General features: G+C 41.3%; 1 protein-coding gene across 2 annotated transcripts in view; it reads right to left on the bottom strand.

Annotated features, from left to right (window-relative positions):
• Positions 1–9,961, bottom strand: part of IBTK (inhibitor of Bruton tyrosine kinase) — a 52,612-nt gene extending 42,651 nt beyond the window's left edge. For both annotated transcript variants that reach the window (XM_014266343.3, XM_005485936.4), the window contains exons 1-2: positions 9,748–9,961; positions 1,345–2,012 (exon numbers count right to left, since the gene is read on the bottom strand). In XM_014266343.3, coding sequence (XP_014121818.1) covers positions 1,345–1,668 — 324 coding nt within the window. In that variant the 5' untranslated portion in view covers positions 1,669–2,012; positions 9,748–9,961. The remainder of the gene's footprint in view (positions 1–1,344; positions 2,013–9,747) is intronic.
• Positions 9,962–14,215: the final 4,254 nt, after the last annotated feature.

Below are 14,215 nucleotides of genomic sequence, written 5' to 3'. Positions count from 1 at the left end.
CCAGACCTAGCCCTGGCCTGCTCTAGCTGACCTTGCCTGAGCACGGTGGCTAGATTAGGCAATCTTTAGAGATCTCCTTCTATCTCACCTATTTCATAATTCCATTCTATAATCAGTTTCTGTTGTTGCTATAATACCTTAAGAACACATCCTTTTTATAACACAGTACAGCAGACAGACTTCAGTTAAGGAACTAGAGGAGAGAGCACCCTCCATGAACTGTTTTGTGCTGCTTCTTAGAAGAATATCAGCAGAGCTAGCTAACAAAAAAATCTCATTCACTTATGTAACTGACAGAAAAGTAAAGACATTGGGGAAAAGCTGTACAGGCCTCCTGTAAGCAAATATCAAAGATACAGACATACACACATGCACTAGAGGACTGAAAACTTTTTCATATGTCACATGCACAGTTTCCAGTTTTCTAGAGAAAAGAATCATACGTACAATGCTTATAAAAACACCTACGTTTTTCAAGTTTAATGAAAACTTCCCCACTCTGTAAGGGGACAGCACATGAAATAAATACTTAACAGTTATCAGACCCTAACCGATCCACCATCTTTCTATTTAAAGTCTTGTAGGAAGCAGAGAGTTACATCTGCAAATGGCTAGTCACTGTAATTTTAAAAGACTGCATTCAAATGAGAATGGAACATTCTCTGCTTTAAAAGGTTTCTTTTTAAAAAACCCTGAACCACAAATATTTCATTTTCTCACATGATTAAAGAGACTCTGAACATCTCAAACAAACATCTCTTCCCTTTGCTGTACTCGCAAAAGGAGGAACAGAAGGAAGATTAATTAAAAATATATACAACTTGCTAATTGGATGGGAAGAAACAACAGTTGTAAGAAAGGAATAAGGGGGACTGAGCAAAAGCCCTGGTTTAAAATACTAAAGAAATGGAGAGTCACTTAATAGAATACTTCATATCTTTAATTGTTTATCTCTTAAATATAAAATTAATTTCTAATTATAACTCCATTTAAATTTCCCTTATTTTTTATGCTCTCTAACATCAATTGATACAATTACTGCAGGTCTATTTTCAGAGTATCTTTAGTCTGACCACTCTCTATTTGTAAGATCCTGAGCATAAACAAGTCTTCAAGGAAGTCCACAATTAATCAGAGATCCTTTCTCAGTGCTGATTTCTGCGTGGGCAAAGGCAGACATCTGTATTAACAGAGACAACCTTCAAGTAAATCAATGCACTGCAATCTGAGCACAGTATTAAGACAAGCCTCAGGAGGCTTCCAGTCAAGTTTAAAAACACACTTTTACAAAAGCAATAAAACTCTAAAAATTGTAGGTGCCAAAGAAAATTGCAAATCACTCACCTTCAGTAATGACAAAACACAATCAATGTATCCATAAAATATGCTTCTGTGCAAAGCTGTCCATCCAGACTCTTTGTCTTTTGCCAAGAGATCCACTCCTTTGGTCTCAGCCAACCAGTCCAGCACACCTTTTTTGCCACAGGACGAAGCAAGATGTATAACATTTCTACCAAAGGCATCTTTGATAGTTGCAGCATTGTAGCAGTAAGAAGAGAGGAAGGCCTTGATCTGGCCTTCACTTCCTCTGGTAACTACAGAAATAACATCCAGAGCATGCTGTAGAGATCGACACTTTGAAGTGCACTCTGGCATGTAAGAATTCATCTTCAGTGCTAAAGCTGCTCTTCTCCTTAAGGGGAACAACCCTTAAGTGTATCAAGGCACTCCAATTCAGTACACAACACAGTGCCTTAGAAAAATTGTAATTCCAAGGATGTAAATCCAAGTTTATTGAGCTGCCATTAGAAATCTTTGTACTGTTATGTTTGGCACTTGATCCAAATAAATATTTATAAATATATATTTTTAGAAGTCTTATTTCACCATCTTATATAACAAATAATCTTGTCCATAGAAAATTCCAAAAGTGAACTACCTCTAGGGTGCAGAGGGGGATTCCCCCTCCACACTACCTTATTCTTCTAAAACTCCATAATTGCAAGGGAGACCTGAAAGAGAGCAAACCAGAACAGATTAGTAAACAAAACCCCTTTACCCCTGCAACTGTACTGATTTAACTGCATATCAAACTAGCAAGTACAGGGCAAGACAATGTGACAAGGGCCAACTGACCTGCCCCATGCCATCTGAGCTTATACTCAGGCATTCAATCAGATTAAAAAAGCATTACTCTCTTCCCCACCCCAGCCTCCAAAGGCACCTCCTACCTTTCTCTGACATAAGTTGTTTAGGCCACCAAGTAAACTAGATCCAAAAAGGCTTGCTTTCCCACCCTGAGGATCCTCAGGATCCTGACTGTTTAGTGTCTAATTGCATCATTACTTTGTCATCAGAAATTAAGAACTGAACTAAAAGACTGGGTGGGGTGGAAGCCATCCACCAGAAAATCCCCTCAGCTGTTGAGTACACCACAACTAACAGAGGCATTGTTAGTAACATGGTAGAAGGAGCAATCTTCACAACCACTGCAATAAAAGGCTTGTGTTCCACTTTCTCTTCCCTGGCCCCAACACCTTTCCATGTCCCTGGTAATTCTAATCTGCAGAATCAATAGGAAGGCTCCTCTCCATCACTCCCAGAGCTGCTCACAAAGCTGGGATGGAGGATGGCATCAAAGCAAATAAAAGCAGCTTGTACAAGAGACATGAACTCGAGTTGTTAGCACTCATGCAGGGCTAAGGTCTAAAGCTCCTGAAACAGGCAAGAAGAAAAGAGGTCTAACTTGGAAGGGGTAAGGGACAAAGAAGAAGAAAAAGGAAGCAAAAATAAGAATAATTCTTCATGAAAATATACATTCACAGTCTGGGGCATACAGCTCTTCTGCTTAGCTGTGCATACTTATCTTTAGCATATACTTCTTTCTCTGGCATCCCTTTTCTCAAAAGTAAAGGAGGCCTGACAGAAACACTCACCTGGCCTATGAAATGTCTGCAGTTATAGTCAGAAGTGTCACAAGATGTGCAGACTTCAGTACAAAAATCACACACAAACCCAGAAAGCAGAAAAGTGAACTACATACATCACTATGCACAACACCCCCAAAAAATCACTCTTCAGCCTTCCAGATATAAGTTTCAAACTGAGTGAAACAGTATTCAGTTCATGTTTTTGTTTGTTATGCAAAATGTAATTTAAAGTTGTTCTACCCACAATTAAAATATTCCAAGAGAAGCTGAGCAATGCCATCCTGAAAGCTAAAAAAGAACAAACTAAAAATGTTAACAAGCCCTCAGAGTGGAGAATGGGGGGGGGGTAAGACAGGGATAAGAAACACCAAAAAGAAAACCAACAAAACACAAAACTCTCCCATCCTACTCAACTTAGCAGTCATTATAAACGTTCACATCCTACTCCTTGACTCCAACCTCATCAAAAAGGTTGAGCTTAGCTTCCATTGCTTTTCAGCCACTAAATGTATAACCATATTTTCTTAGTATCTTTATTTGCAAAGACATATCAGAAAAATATAGTTTTATTTGGAAAAGAGAAATCCCAGTCCTCCTCCTGTTTTAAAAATCAAGATTTCCATAAAGCTGCAAGCAATCAGTTTAGAGCAAACATTAGCAATAGAATCTAAACATTCAAGAAAAAAAAAAATCTAGTCCAGAGTATTCATTTAAATATCTCATAACCAAGCCTCCAACCTCATTCAGACGGGTTACAATACTCAGAATGTAAATCTATGGACCAGAAGTTGTTCAGTGTATACCTTCAAAACAAGTTCAAAGAGCAGGCAAATGAAAAAGAAAAGAAAATCATTTTTATTCACTACAATTTAGTCCCTCATCCCTGACCAGGGGTAGCACCAGGAAATCTTTACAAGACTTGAACTCACCCCAACTGTTCAGCTTAGATTTGTCACAGCAAGCTTCAGTTCACTCTACAGGGCATTTTCCAAACAACATACAAACTTCTGCAGTAACACTAGAAATTTATCATATATATGTGTGGACTTTTGTCCTCTGACCTTCTCAAGCCTCAGATTATAAAGACAAGTAAATCACTGTAACAGGTTTGGAAAAAAGCTCTGATTTCAAGAATACAACCTAACTTGTTGCTCCAATGAACTGAAGTGTGATAGGTAACTATTAGCACACTCAGACTGCCAGCACATCAAACACGCTTCTGAAACTAATAATTAAAAACAAAACACGCTCAAGAAAAAACAGACCAAAACAAAAAATCTACAAAAAAATCCAAACATTTCAAGATCTACAGGAAAAAATGTATCACATTTCACCAATATGACACTAGGCAATAGAATTATGTCATGGAAGAAGTAAAAATTTTATGCATGCCTTGTAAAGCACATGTCAAATACAGCTCATTGTTTAAGCATTACTATTGTTGCTACACAGGAAAATAAAGGTAATGATAAAAACAACATTAAGAAAAATCACTCGGGGAGACATAAGGTTGACTAATCTGTTAAACTGGTATGAAATGGCACCACCACCCAAGAAAGCAGTCCTGCTGTCCCCTGTGTCATACCTTCCTTTGTGCAGATCCACACCTATCTAAGGCACTGAATTGCATGAGAAAATGATCCGGAAGAAAGCAAATCCTGAGATCTGTGCCATTACAAGAAAAGAACAGAGGCCAGACAAAAACTTATTGAAGGCACCTGAGCTCCAGCCTACCAAACACCAAAATAATGTGAATAACAAATCAAGTATTAAAAGAATAAAAAGCCTGTTAGTGAACAGAAACAGAAGCCTGCCTATCATATACTAACTCCATCACAGTGACATTTACGTCAGCTATGTGAAACCTGACCCTGCTGAATTATTTCTTTATAAGTCATTCCAGCCCAGCCTTTCTTTACTGTAAACATTACAAAACTAAATACTGCATTAGTATATTGATATATATGTACACCTTGAGCTCAAGACAGAAGGGGTAGATCAAGTTTTCACCTAAGGCTGTCACACTGGCAACAAACACTGTCACATTAAAACAAAATCTGGAAAAAGGTGATCATCAAACCTGACTGTTCCACAAAGGAAGTCCTTAAGAGAAACCTTAATACTTTCAAATTGTGAATTGAAGCTCAGGTCAGTGTGAAAGCATTTCCACTATGAAATGCTTACTTTTAGAATATGGAGTCCCAGCTGAACAGTGAGCACCTAAAACAAGCACAAACAGGAAGCAACAGCATTTTTTAAATTTTGAATTAAGATGATCTGGAACATGGTGCCATTTTGATTATCTGTCTCCACTTTTATTTACAGATATTTCTGTGGGCTTCTCAGCATGAATCACATCCATGTTATAATACCAGTGTCTTCTTAATGTTGTAATTATTAAAAGACATAAAAAGCTAAATATGGCTATAATATTTTTAACACTTTTATGATACAGTAAGCATTATCTGGAATTCAAATTATTTTTAAAAACTGATTCCTAATTAACATTATAGAAAAAAGTCATAAAAAATGAAGGAATTAGAGCAGCATTCAAAGTATCCCAAAGATATTTTATTTCAGCAGCAAGTGGGTTTCTAGCCCTCAGAGACATGAGCTATTTATTATACATGTTCACAGCCCAGGAAAATGTAAAAGATTGGAACCAATTTGGAAGCAATTCTTTAGTAGCAAGAAAGTGTTTGTGGTATCTCGCCTCCTGCAAGTGGGTAGGGAGGGCTGTCTTACTCAGCTCTCCCCCTCAGGGAAGGCAAAGCACCACTGCACCAGAGCTGTCAGACACCCTCCCAGAAGGAAGGTGTCACATGCATCATCTGACCCTATGGAGGCAGAACTCCTACAGCTGAAACAGCAGCTCTGCACCCACTGTGCTTGTCTCAAAAATCTGTTTCTCTCAGGAAGCCACTACAAAAATCAAAGCTGTCACACCTCTCCTGAGTATGAAGTGAACAAAGATTCTACAAATACCTTAGTGACTAAGGATGATGGTGATAGATTTTATTTCCTGCAAACAGCAGACATGAAATCCCAACATTTGGGAAAAGCAGAGTTGGCAGAAGCCTCCCACTGTGAAGTTCCAGAAACCTCTCTCTGTGTACCATATTTGCTATCAATGCATTCCCAATTTTCTCTTTTTCCAGAAAAAACAGAGGTTGTGTGGTCTCAGCTCAGAGGTACAAGGAAACAGCAACCAACCCTCACCTCACATGGGTGGCAGTGTCAATGTCTAGTATCCAGTCTGATTTGATACTAGAACTGCCATCTGTGGTCCTTTCAATTCTTCCTGAACACCTATACCCAGGTGTTAGAGCTACCAAAACCTGGCTGACATGGGTGTGGGTACTGCTTAAAGACAACAAAACCTGGCTGACATGGATGTGGGTACTGCTTAGAGGTAACAAAACCTGGCCAACATGGATGTGGGTACTGGGTAGAGATAACAAAACCTGGTTGACATGGATGCGGGTACTGGGTAGAGACAACAAAACCTGGTTGACATGGATGCGGGTACTGGTTAGAGATAACAAAACCTGGCTGGCATGGATGTGGATCTGGTACCAAGACAGAGGCTGGTAGCTGCTGTTGTGCCTTTTTTCATTTAATGTGGACAATGATCTTACATGGAAGTGAAAGAGAACACAGAAGAGACTCAGCTACTCAGAATTCAGCACCACTCAAAGACAGATTGCTGGGTTTTCATCTTCAATGTGCACTGCATTAAAGTAACTCAACTGTCAAATTAATCACATGGCCCTGAAACCCATCCTTGGCCTAAATTACTAAAAATATATTTCTCAAGACCTTAAAATTGGCATAACTTCATTCCATTCACTGCTTTTTTGTCAGAGTTTAATAATTTATTTTTTCAGTGTTATTAATTTTACTAAATCACACCTAAATTTTACTAATTTTACACTTGATTTTACTAAGTCACACCTAAAATACACATGGTGCAAAATTACCTAGCTCCCCTAATTTGGTTCTCCTAAAACAGAACTAAGTTATGGTTTCTATTTTTCATATACAAGAAGCATACAGCTTTCCTTGTCAAGCCTAACACCCTTCCTTTAAAAAAAAAGAAAAGTAAAAATAATATGGTTTTTCTGAAGGCACTAAAATAACTTTCTTTTCCTTCTGATAGTAAGTTGCTAAGTGAAATGAGACTGGCAACATCACACATTTCAGGAAGGTTAGCTCTATCCTTATAAGGGTATTGCAGTATCTTAAATATTTCCAGTGCAGAATGGAAAGGGATTGTTTTTTAAACAAGCGTGCTGACATTTCTCCACGTTGGTCCATTCACATTTGTTTCATAACATCACAAAAGACCTGTAACCATAACAGCACAGAAATCCTTAAAATATTTGTACCTAAGCAAATTTCACTAAACAGACTACTTGATTAGAAAGCTAATAAAAAACGGCTTACAGAAATAAAGCCATGGGAATTTGCTATCATGTTATCATGTTACCACTTTTCCAGGACTTTCTGTTGACTGTATTCTTACCTAAAGGCAACTTTCACTAACACCTATTAAAGAAACAGTTTAGAATCTGACAAAAGTGACCAGAAAATTGAGGCTAGGTAGTAATATAACAGTCTTAGCACTGGCATTAAGCAAGATATCCTCAAGGAAACACAGATGAATTCCTAGATAAACAAAACGAGTGCACCTTTCAGGTACAGGTGGCACACAGCCTTTAAAAACAGTTAGACTACTAATTGCTGCTCAGATTAACACATCCACAGATAGTTTAACCTGTCCACAAATTCCTTGTATGTTTGTCTAAGAACAGGCAAAAATCTACACTTTCCAACCCCTTGAACAAAAAATGTATTTTCTGGGGAGCAAAGTGATTGAATGTACAAGGAAAAGCAGGTAAATCTAAGCTATGCAGTAGATAAGAGTGGTTTAGCAGCCTGAAATTCCCACAGAGAGACCTTTAAAAAAGCAGCTTCTACTCGACTATATAATAGGAGCATTGAGACACAGAAAAAAGGGGTTCTGCTCTCCTCAATGCACAAAATAGCAGAGTCCTGCTTCTAGTTCAGACAGCAAGTTTTAAGAGAAGCAAGTAAGTAGAGAAAAACTTAGGAAGAGTCACTAGGATTCAGAATGTTTATCCTGAACCCCTGAGTACAAGCAAATTGGATCTCTTTTCTCCTTCAGCTGTGGCTTCAGCAGACCACCCAGAGCCTCTGAATAAGGTGTCTGTTACAAAAGAGGAAACATCAAAACTCCAGTCCCTTTTACTCCTGACAGTGGACAAAGCAGTTCACTTCAAATTTCACAATTCCTTCAAATTTCAAAAAAGATTCAGATGATATATCAGGAAGGATTTTCAAATGACAAACTGAATGCATGTGAGGCTCTCAAAACAAGCCAGACAACAAGCAAACTGCTCAAGTTATAAATAAATGTGACCTGCCCAGAAGCAAAGCTATGAAGGAAAACCAATTTGCTTTGAAAGACACCACATTCCACCATGCCCACTCCGTCCCTTGGGCCACTGCTGCTCCTTTTCCTGGGATGGGGCCTCTGTGCCACCACTCAGCACAGGTACACCCTGGCACAAGTGACCTTTAGAGGCTCTCTCCAGATTTTCTGTACCTTCAACAACAACAGCATAATCCTTATCAGAGTGAGACATGCAGCAATGCAACAACCCTAATTCAGCTGCTCCTAGCTGAGCTAAGCAGCACTGCCAATTAAAGGCTGACACATCTGTCAAAAAAAGACCAAAGTACCACTGGTAGCTAAATTCAGCTACAAACGTCAGAGCACATCTATCACTTGGGAATCATTGTACATAAACAGTAAACTGTGAAATACTGTGCTGTGCTTATCTAGAAATACCGAGGACTGCTTATGCTTAATAACTTAGTACTATTTAAAAAAATTAAAACAAAGTGCTATAGGCAAAAGTACAGTGAGTGCAGCTACAGCCACTTTCACAATCCATCAAGACCTTGCTTCAGGCTTTATTGAAACAGATAATGCTGAAGGGAAGTTAAACACAACAAACGACAAGTGCACACAAGAACTTCACCCCACTTCAAATTATGTCCGATAAATCCATCAAGGACTTTTCCATCTTGGGAAAAAGTGACGGTTTTGAATTAACTGGGAACTTCTGGTACAGTTTTACTGCAGCCTGCCCACACCAGATGTCGGTGGGCGATTACTGTTTTTTGTAAACCACAAACTGTGACCAGTTTCCACAAAGACAGACAGCTACACTGACCACATAACCAAAAAAAGAGCTGTATTTCGCTTAGGAAGCCTGCATGGAAGTATCCTCTTAAGATAACTTAGGATACTTTAACGAGACCGGGGCTCTCCAGTGCTTACGGTGCTGGTCCAACCCAGCAGCACCGTGAGCTGCTACCAAAAACAGACAAGCAGCACCAAGAAGGAGAGAAACACGCCAGGCTTTCCCTGAAGCCACAGCTAAGGAAACCTGGCCAGAGGCTCCTGCCCGTGTCAGGGCGGGGGAAGGTCTGCAGTGCTTCAGGGAGCCAGAGAGGGCAGGGGCAGGCAGAGGGGCAGGGGCCGTGCCGGCTCCCACCGCACGCGTCCACGGAGCCGAGGAGCGCCGAGACACTTAATGACACAGGAGGCCGAGCCACGAAGCCGGTCCCCTCCCATTCTACGTGGCCGGCCGTCCTTTACCCGCCCTGGCTGCCTTGCCCGGAGCTCTCCCCATCCCTTCAGCCGCCCAGCGCCGCCGTCCCGACCCCTCCGCCAGGACCGTCCCCCGAGCGGCTCCCCCGCCGGACGCTCCGGCCCGCCCCTCACCAGTCGCTAGATGAATGGACTCGGGCGGGCAGGGCGGGACGCGCGCTGGGCAGCGCGGGGGCTCATCCTCAGTGACTCCGGGGCAGGGCCAGGCTAAGGCTGCAGCCGCTACCGCGACAGCTCCGCTGGCGACAGCGACGGCGACAGGCGGGGCCCGCGGCTCTCAGCGGGGCGCACCGACAGCGGCCGCCGCACCCACGAAGAAGCGAAACGCCGATTGGCCGCCGCGCCGCCGCACCTCGCGCGCCGATTGGCTGCGGCTGCCGGCTGCCGCCTCGGCCCCGCCCCTCACTGCCGAGCCCGGATTGACTGACAGGTGGGGTCAAGGGGACGAGGGGGCGGGGCCCGGGCGGCCGTGGTGCTGCAGGGGTTAAACCAAGATGGCGGGCGGGGGTTTGGGGTGGGACTATGGATCTTTGTGTGGGGCAAGGGAACGGGCTGGAGTTATCGGGAAGGGGGCAGAGCTTAAAGGCCTCCTTCTGGCAGTCCTGGCCGGAGAAGCACCGTGCCTTGCTGCGAAGGGTGGGATGGGTTTCTGGTAAGGTCACGCCTCCCTCCTGTAGGGCTCAAAAGCAAATAGTTAAATACCCATCCTGTGGGTCCCCTAAAGTAATGGGGAGAAAGCAGGGAGGAGGCTGTGCCCATTCAGACTGTGTTACACCACAGCAGCTTCTCTCTCTGACAGAGCAAATGGTCTAATGTGTCGGATATAGCTTGATTTTTTGTGGGGCTTTTGACACCGTCTCGGGGCAGTCTCGTAAGCAAAGGCGGTGTGCGCGCAAGGATCGGCACAGCCGTGAGTCCTGCGGGGCACAAGGATTGGCACAGCCGCCCCTGTGAGTCCTGCGGGGCACAAGGATCGGCACAGCCGCCCCTGTGAGTCCTGCGGGGCACAAGGATCGGCGCAGCTGTGAGTCCTGCGGGGCACAAGGATCGGCACAGCTGCCCCTGTGAGTCCTGCGGGGCACAAGGATCGGCGCAGCTGTGAGTCCTGCAGGGCACAAGCAGTGGCACAGCTGCCCCTGTGAGTCCTGCGGGGCACTCCGGGAGGGCTCAGCCCTTCTTGGTGGATGTCTTGGGTGATGCAATAGGTGGCACAGATTACAAATTAAATCAGGAGCAGGATTAGGGTGTACTGTTTAAGGGCAGGAAGCTGAGCCCAAGACAAGTGGTACCCAAAGTAAAATACAGAGTAAAACAAGCACACATCAGCTTTTAAAAAATAAAAGAAATTTATATATTTTTGTCCAAGAAAAACATTAATGATGTATTGATATTAATGTAATGGCCAGATTTCCTATAGGTTTTTTAAAGCCACAGCATTATCCCACGCTGTGTGAGCATTATGACCTTAAAACAACATAGCTATCTTTAATACCACAAAACAGTTGAAAAAAACCTTATGCTCTTTAGTAGGAGTTCAATTTGGGAAAGATCCAGTATGCATTGTATTTAGGTGAATTCCAAGCATTTTTACCCATGCCATCTGACTCAGTTAATGTGAACCATACAATCTGCTCTCTGATTTTCTCTGTATAAACATTTGGTTTGCCAGCAGACATTCACCATTATAACTAAAACTGCAAGCTGCATGAAGTTTATTTATGCATTATTTTCCCAGTGATCATTTCTTAGTGCTTCAGTCACAAATAAAGGTTGGAGGTGGCCACACTCCAAGTCTGCTGCCAGCTGGCCTAAGGACAGAGATGACCATCTGGGGACATGAGGAGGTCCAAATACAGCTCAAGTCAGTTCTGAGCAATGCTTTGTTGCATAATAACAAATTCAAGTGAATAGCCTGGACCGACTTTGGAGCAGCAAAGAGCATGATGGAAAGATGAAGAGGCTTAAAGTACAATAATGTCTCAAATTCCATATGAAAAAGATAATATCTGGAAGCTGGACTGCCGCTTAGGTCCTTCATAATAAATACTACTGTGAAGAATAGAAAACTGCAGCAAGCAACACAGAAAAGTGGGAAAAGAACAGTCATGAATAGGACCTGAAGGAGTCCAAGCCAGACAAAACCTTGACAGAATAACCAAAGGGTTTTAGCAATCATTTTCTATGCAAGAGTTTTATCTTTGCAGAACTTTTAATATATGCATGGAAAAACTGCTTTGCTTGTTGTTTATTGTTTAGGTTTTTCTAATTTACCCCAGCCTACACAATAATAGAAATTCCTGCTATCTTGTTTGCTCTGCAGAAGCAGCAGCGACTAGTGAACACCATTAACAGAACCAGGATGCTACAGCTTGATTTGCAGAGCTATGTTGAAGTGCAAAAGTAATGTTGTAAAACAAAAGTAGCTCAAACAGGGTAACTTGAGCCTCTATTTAAATTACTATTTGGTTTTGGGTTTTCTGCTGTGGAAAATTGCAACACTGTTGCATAAAATACTATTTTAAGTCTTTTGGAAAAAATTACAGATGTTGAGATGAAAAGCCAGCGAGTCACTGAAGAGTATTTTTAATTGGGGAGTCCAACAGCCAGATTTGTAAGTTCCTGACACACGTAGCATGTGTCTGTCAACAAAGAACTGTTCATCTGGCTTTTTTCAGTCTGTGATGAAAAGATCTGAATTATCAGAAATAAACAAGTAATTATAGGAAAAAATATGTCTCTAACTGCTGTTGTTATTTTATAGAAGCTCTAGACTTTAATCATAAAAAGGAAGGAAGAGCAACACTTAAAAAGGAAAACCAGTATACTTAGCCATTTTCAGAATTTGAGGAGGAACATCAATTTTGAGCAACTTAACTAGCCTACAGAGTGTATTTTTGTCTTTATATGCTTCTCAGCTCATTGAGTGTTGAAGAATTACAAATTGACTGTGCTCTAAATGTATGTACACATTTAAGGTTAGGGAAGATAAATCTAGGCTATAGGGAGGACATTACCCCATTAGGCAGCTTTCTAGTGACCTATTAATCTTATCCATCCATCCATTGTAGTCTGCACCAGACTTAGGCTACTGGAGGAATTAGAGGAGGAGATTTAAGTGACAGAAAGGAAAAAAAAGAACTTTGTGCTTTATTCTGTCTAAAATTGATCCTGAATGTTGGGGGGAAAGAGTGATTTTTTTTTTCAGTCAGTAATCAAAAAGTTCAATCTATATATCAAAAATAAAAATAATTAATTCTTTCCTTTTTGGCTATACTAAATGTCAAGTGACAGATTTCTGTCTTCACATATCTATTTATGTGCCTTAGCTGGCCTAATTATTACCAGTGTCCTCTGGAGCCTTGAGTAATAACTGTTATTGGCAGCAGTAATACTCTGCTGAAGAAAATATTAATCAGGTTTAACTTCTGCTATTAAAAAAGTTTCTCATGATCCTTCTCTTTAACAAACTTGAAAAACAAAGAGTATAATGTGCTAAAAAATTTGTATTGCAGAACTAATAAAGCAAAATTCAATGTAACACCTCTTAGAAGGGAAAGCTTGCAAAAAAAAAGGTGTCTCCAAATTCACTAAAACTATTGCATCTTGATTTAACAAAGCTTATTCTCTTACTCAAACAGATTGGGTCATTAAATTCCTGATGTATAACAATCTAAGAAAAGTGTGGAGACGTCCAAGGATCAAACAGCATGGAAATGACAATGGTGATGGATGTGGGCTTCCCAAACTGATCAATCTACTGAAGAGTTCCCCTGTGAAGTAGCAAACAGAGAGGTGGGAGCTTCCAGGAGCTTTCTCTCCACAAACCATGGCTCCAGAAAAGCAGGTTCTTCATCTTGCATGGCTGGAGCACCTTGTGTACCTGTGCCATGTCAGAAACTCCATCATCTCCTCTTCAGCTTCCAAGATTTCCAGCTTGTCTAATTAAACCTTGGGAGCCTCTCTGATTCCCAAGGTAGATTTTTCTCTTATTGTAGTTGTCCAGGTACACAAAAAGGATAGGTTGTTATCAGTGATATGAGATGTGTGTGGTGACAATGCATTGTCCCCCATTTGTTCAGAATTCCCATATTTTTAAAAAATGTTTTGTAAAATCCTGTGATAAAGGGCCTAACATACATGAAACAAAAATTATAATGGTATCCCACAGGTACTAAAAGAACTTTTGTGGGACCTGGTAAAGGGACAGTTACTAGAATGTAATCTCCAAAAAAATCAGAGACTGCAGTATATGTAAAGTTATTGCAGTAGCATCTGTTGAGTGTGAAATATTTTGCAGAAGAGCATGATTTTAAACAAAGTGGCTGTTGGACTTTATTTTGGGGGAAGTTTATTGTACAAGTGCAGCAAAAACTTCACTCTGTGGTCTGTCTTTCCTGCATCACCATTATCTTACTAAATAGAATGAGCAAGGGTGCAGATTATTTCAGAGCATCAACCCTCTGTGGAGAGGAGAGATGGACAAAAAGACGAGAATCAAGCCAATGTCTTGGGCTTCATACCGACTTTCCAGTGAAAATCTCAGAGTCCACATCCATGGCAGATAACACTGCTGGTCTTTGGC

This window comes from Zonotrichia albicollis, chromosome 3 (assembly GCF_047830755.1).
Source record: "Zonotrichia albicollis isolate bZonAlb1 chromosome 3, bZonAlb1.hap1, whole genome shotgun sequence".
In the NCBI taxonomy this organism is placed as follows: domain Eukaryota; kingdom Metazoa; phylum Chordata; class Aves; order Passeriformes; family Passerellidae; genus Zonotrichia; species Zonotrichia albicollis.
Note: the sequence above shows the minus strand (reverse complement) of the source record. Positions and strands in the feature narration are given on the sequence as shown.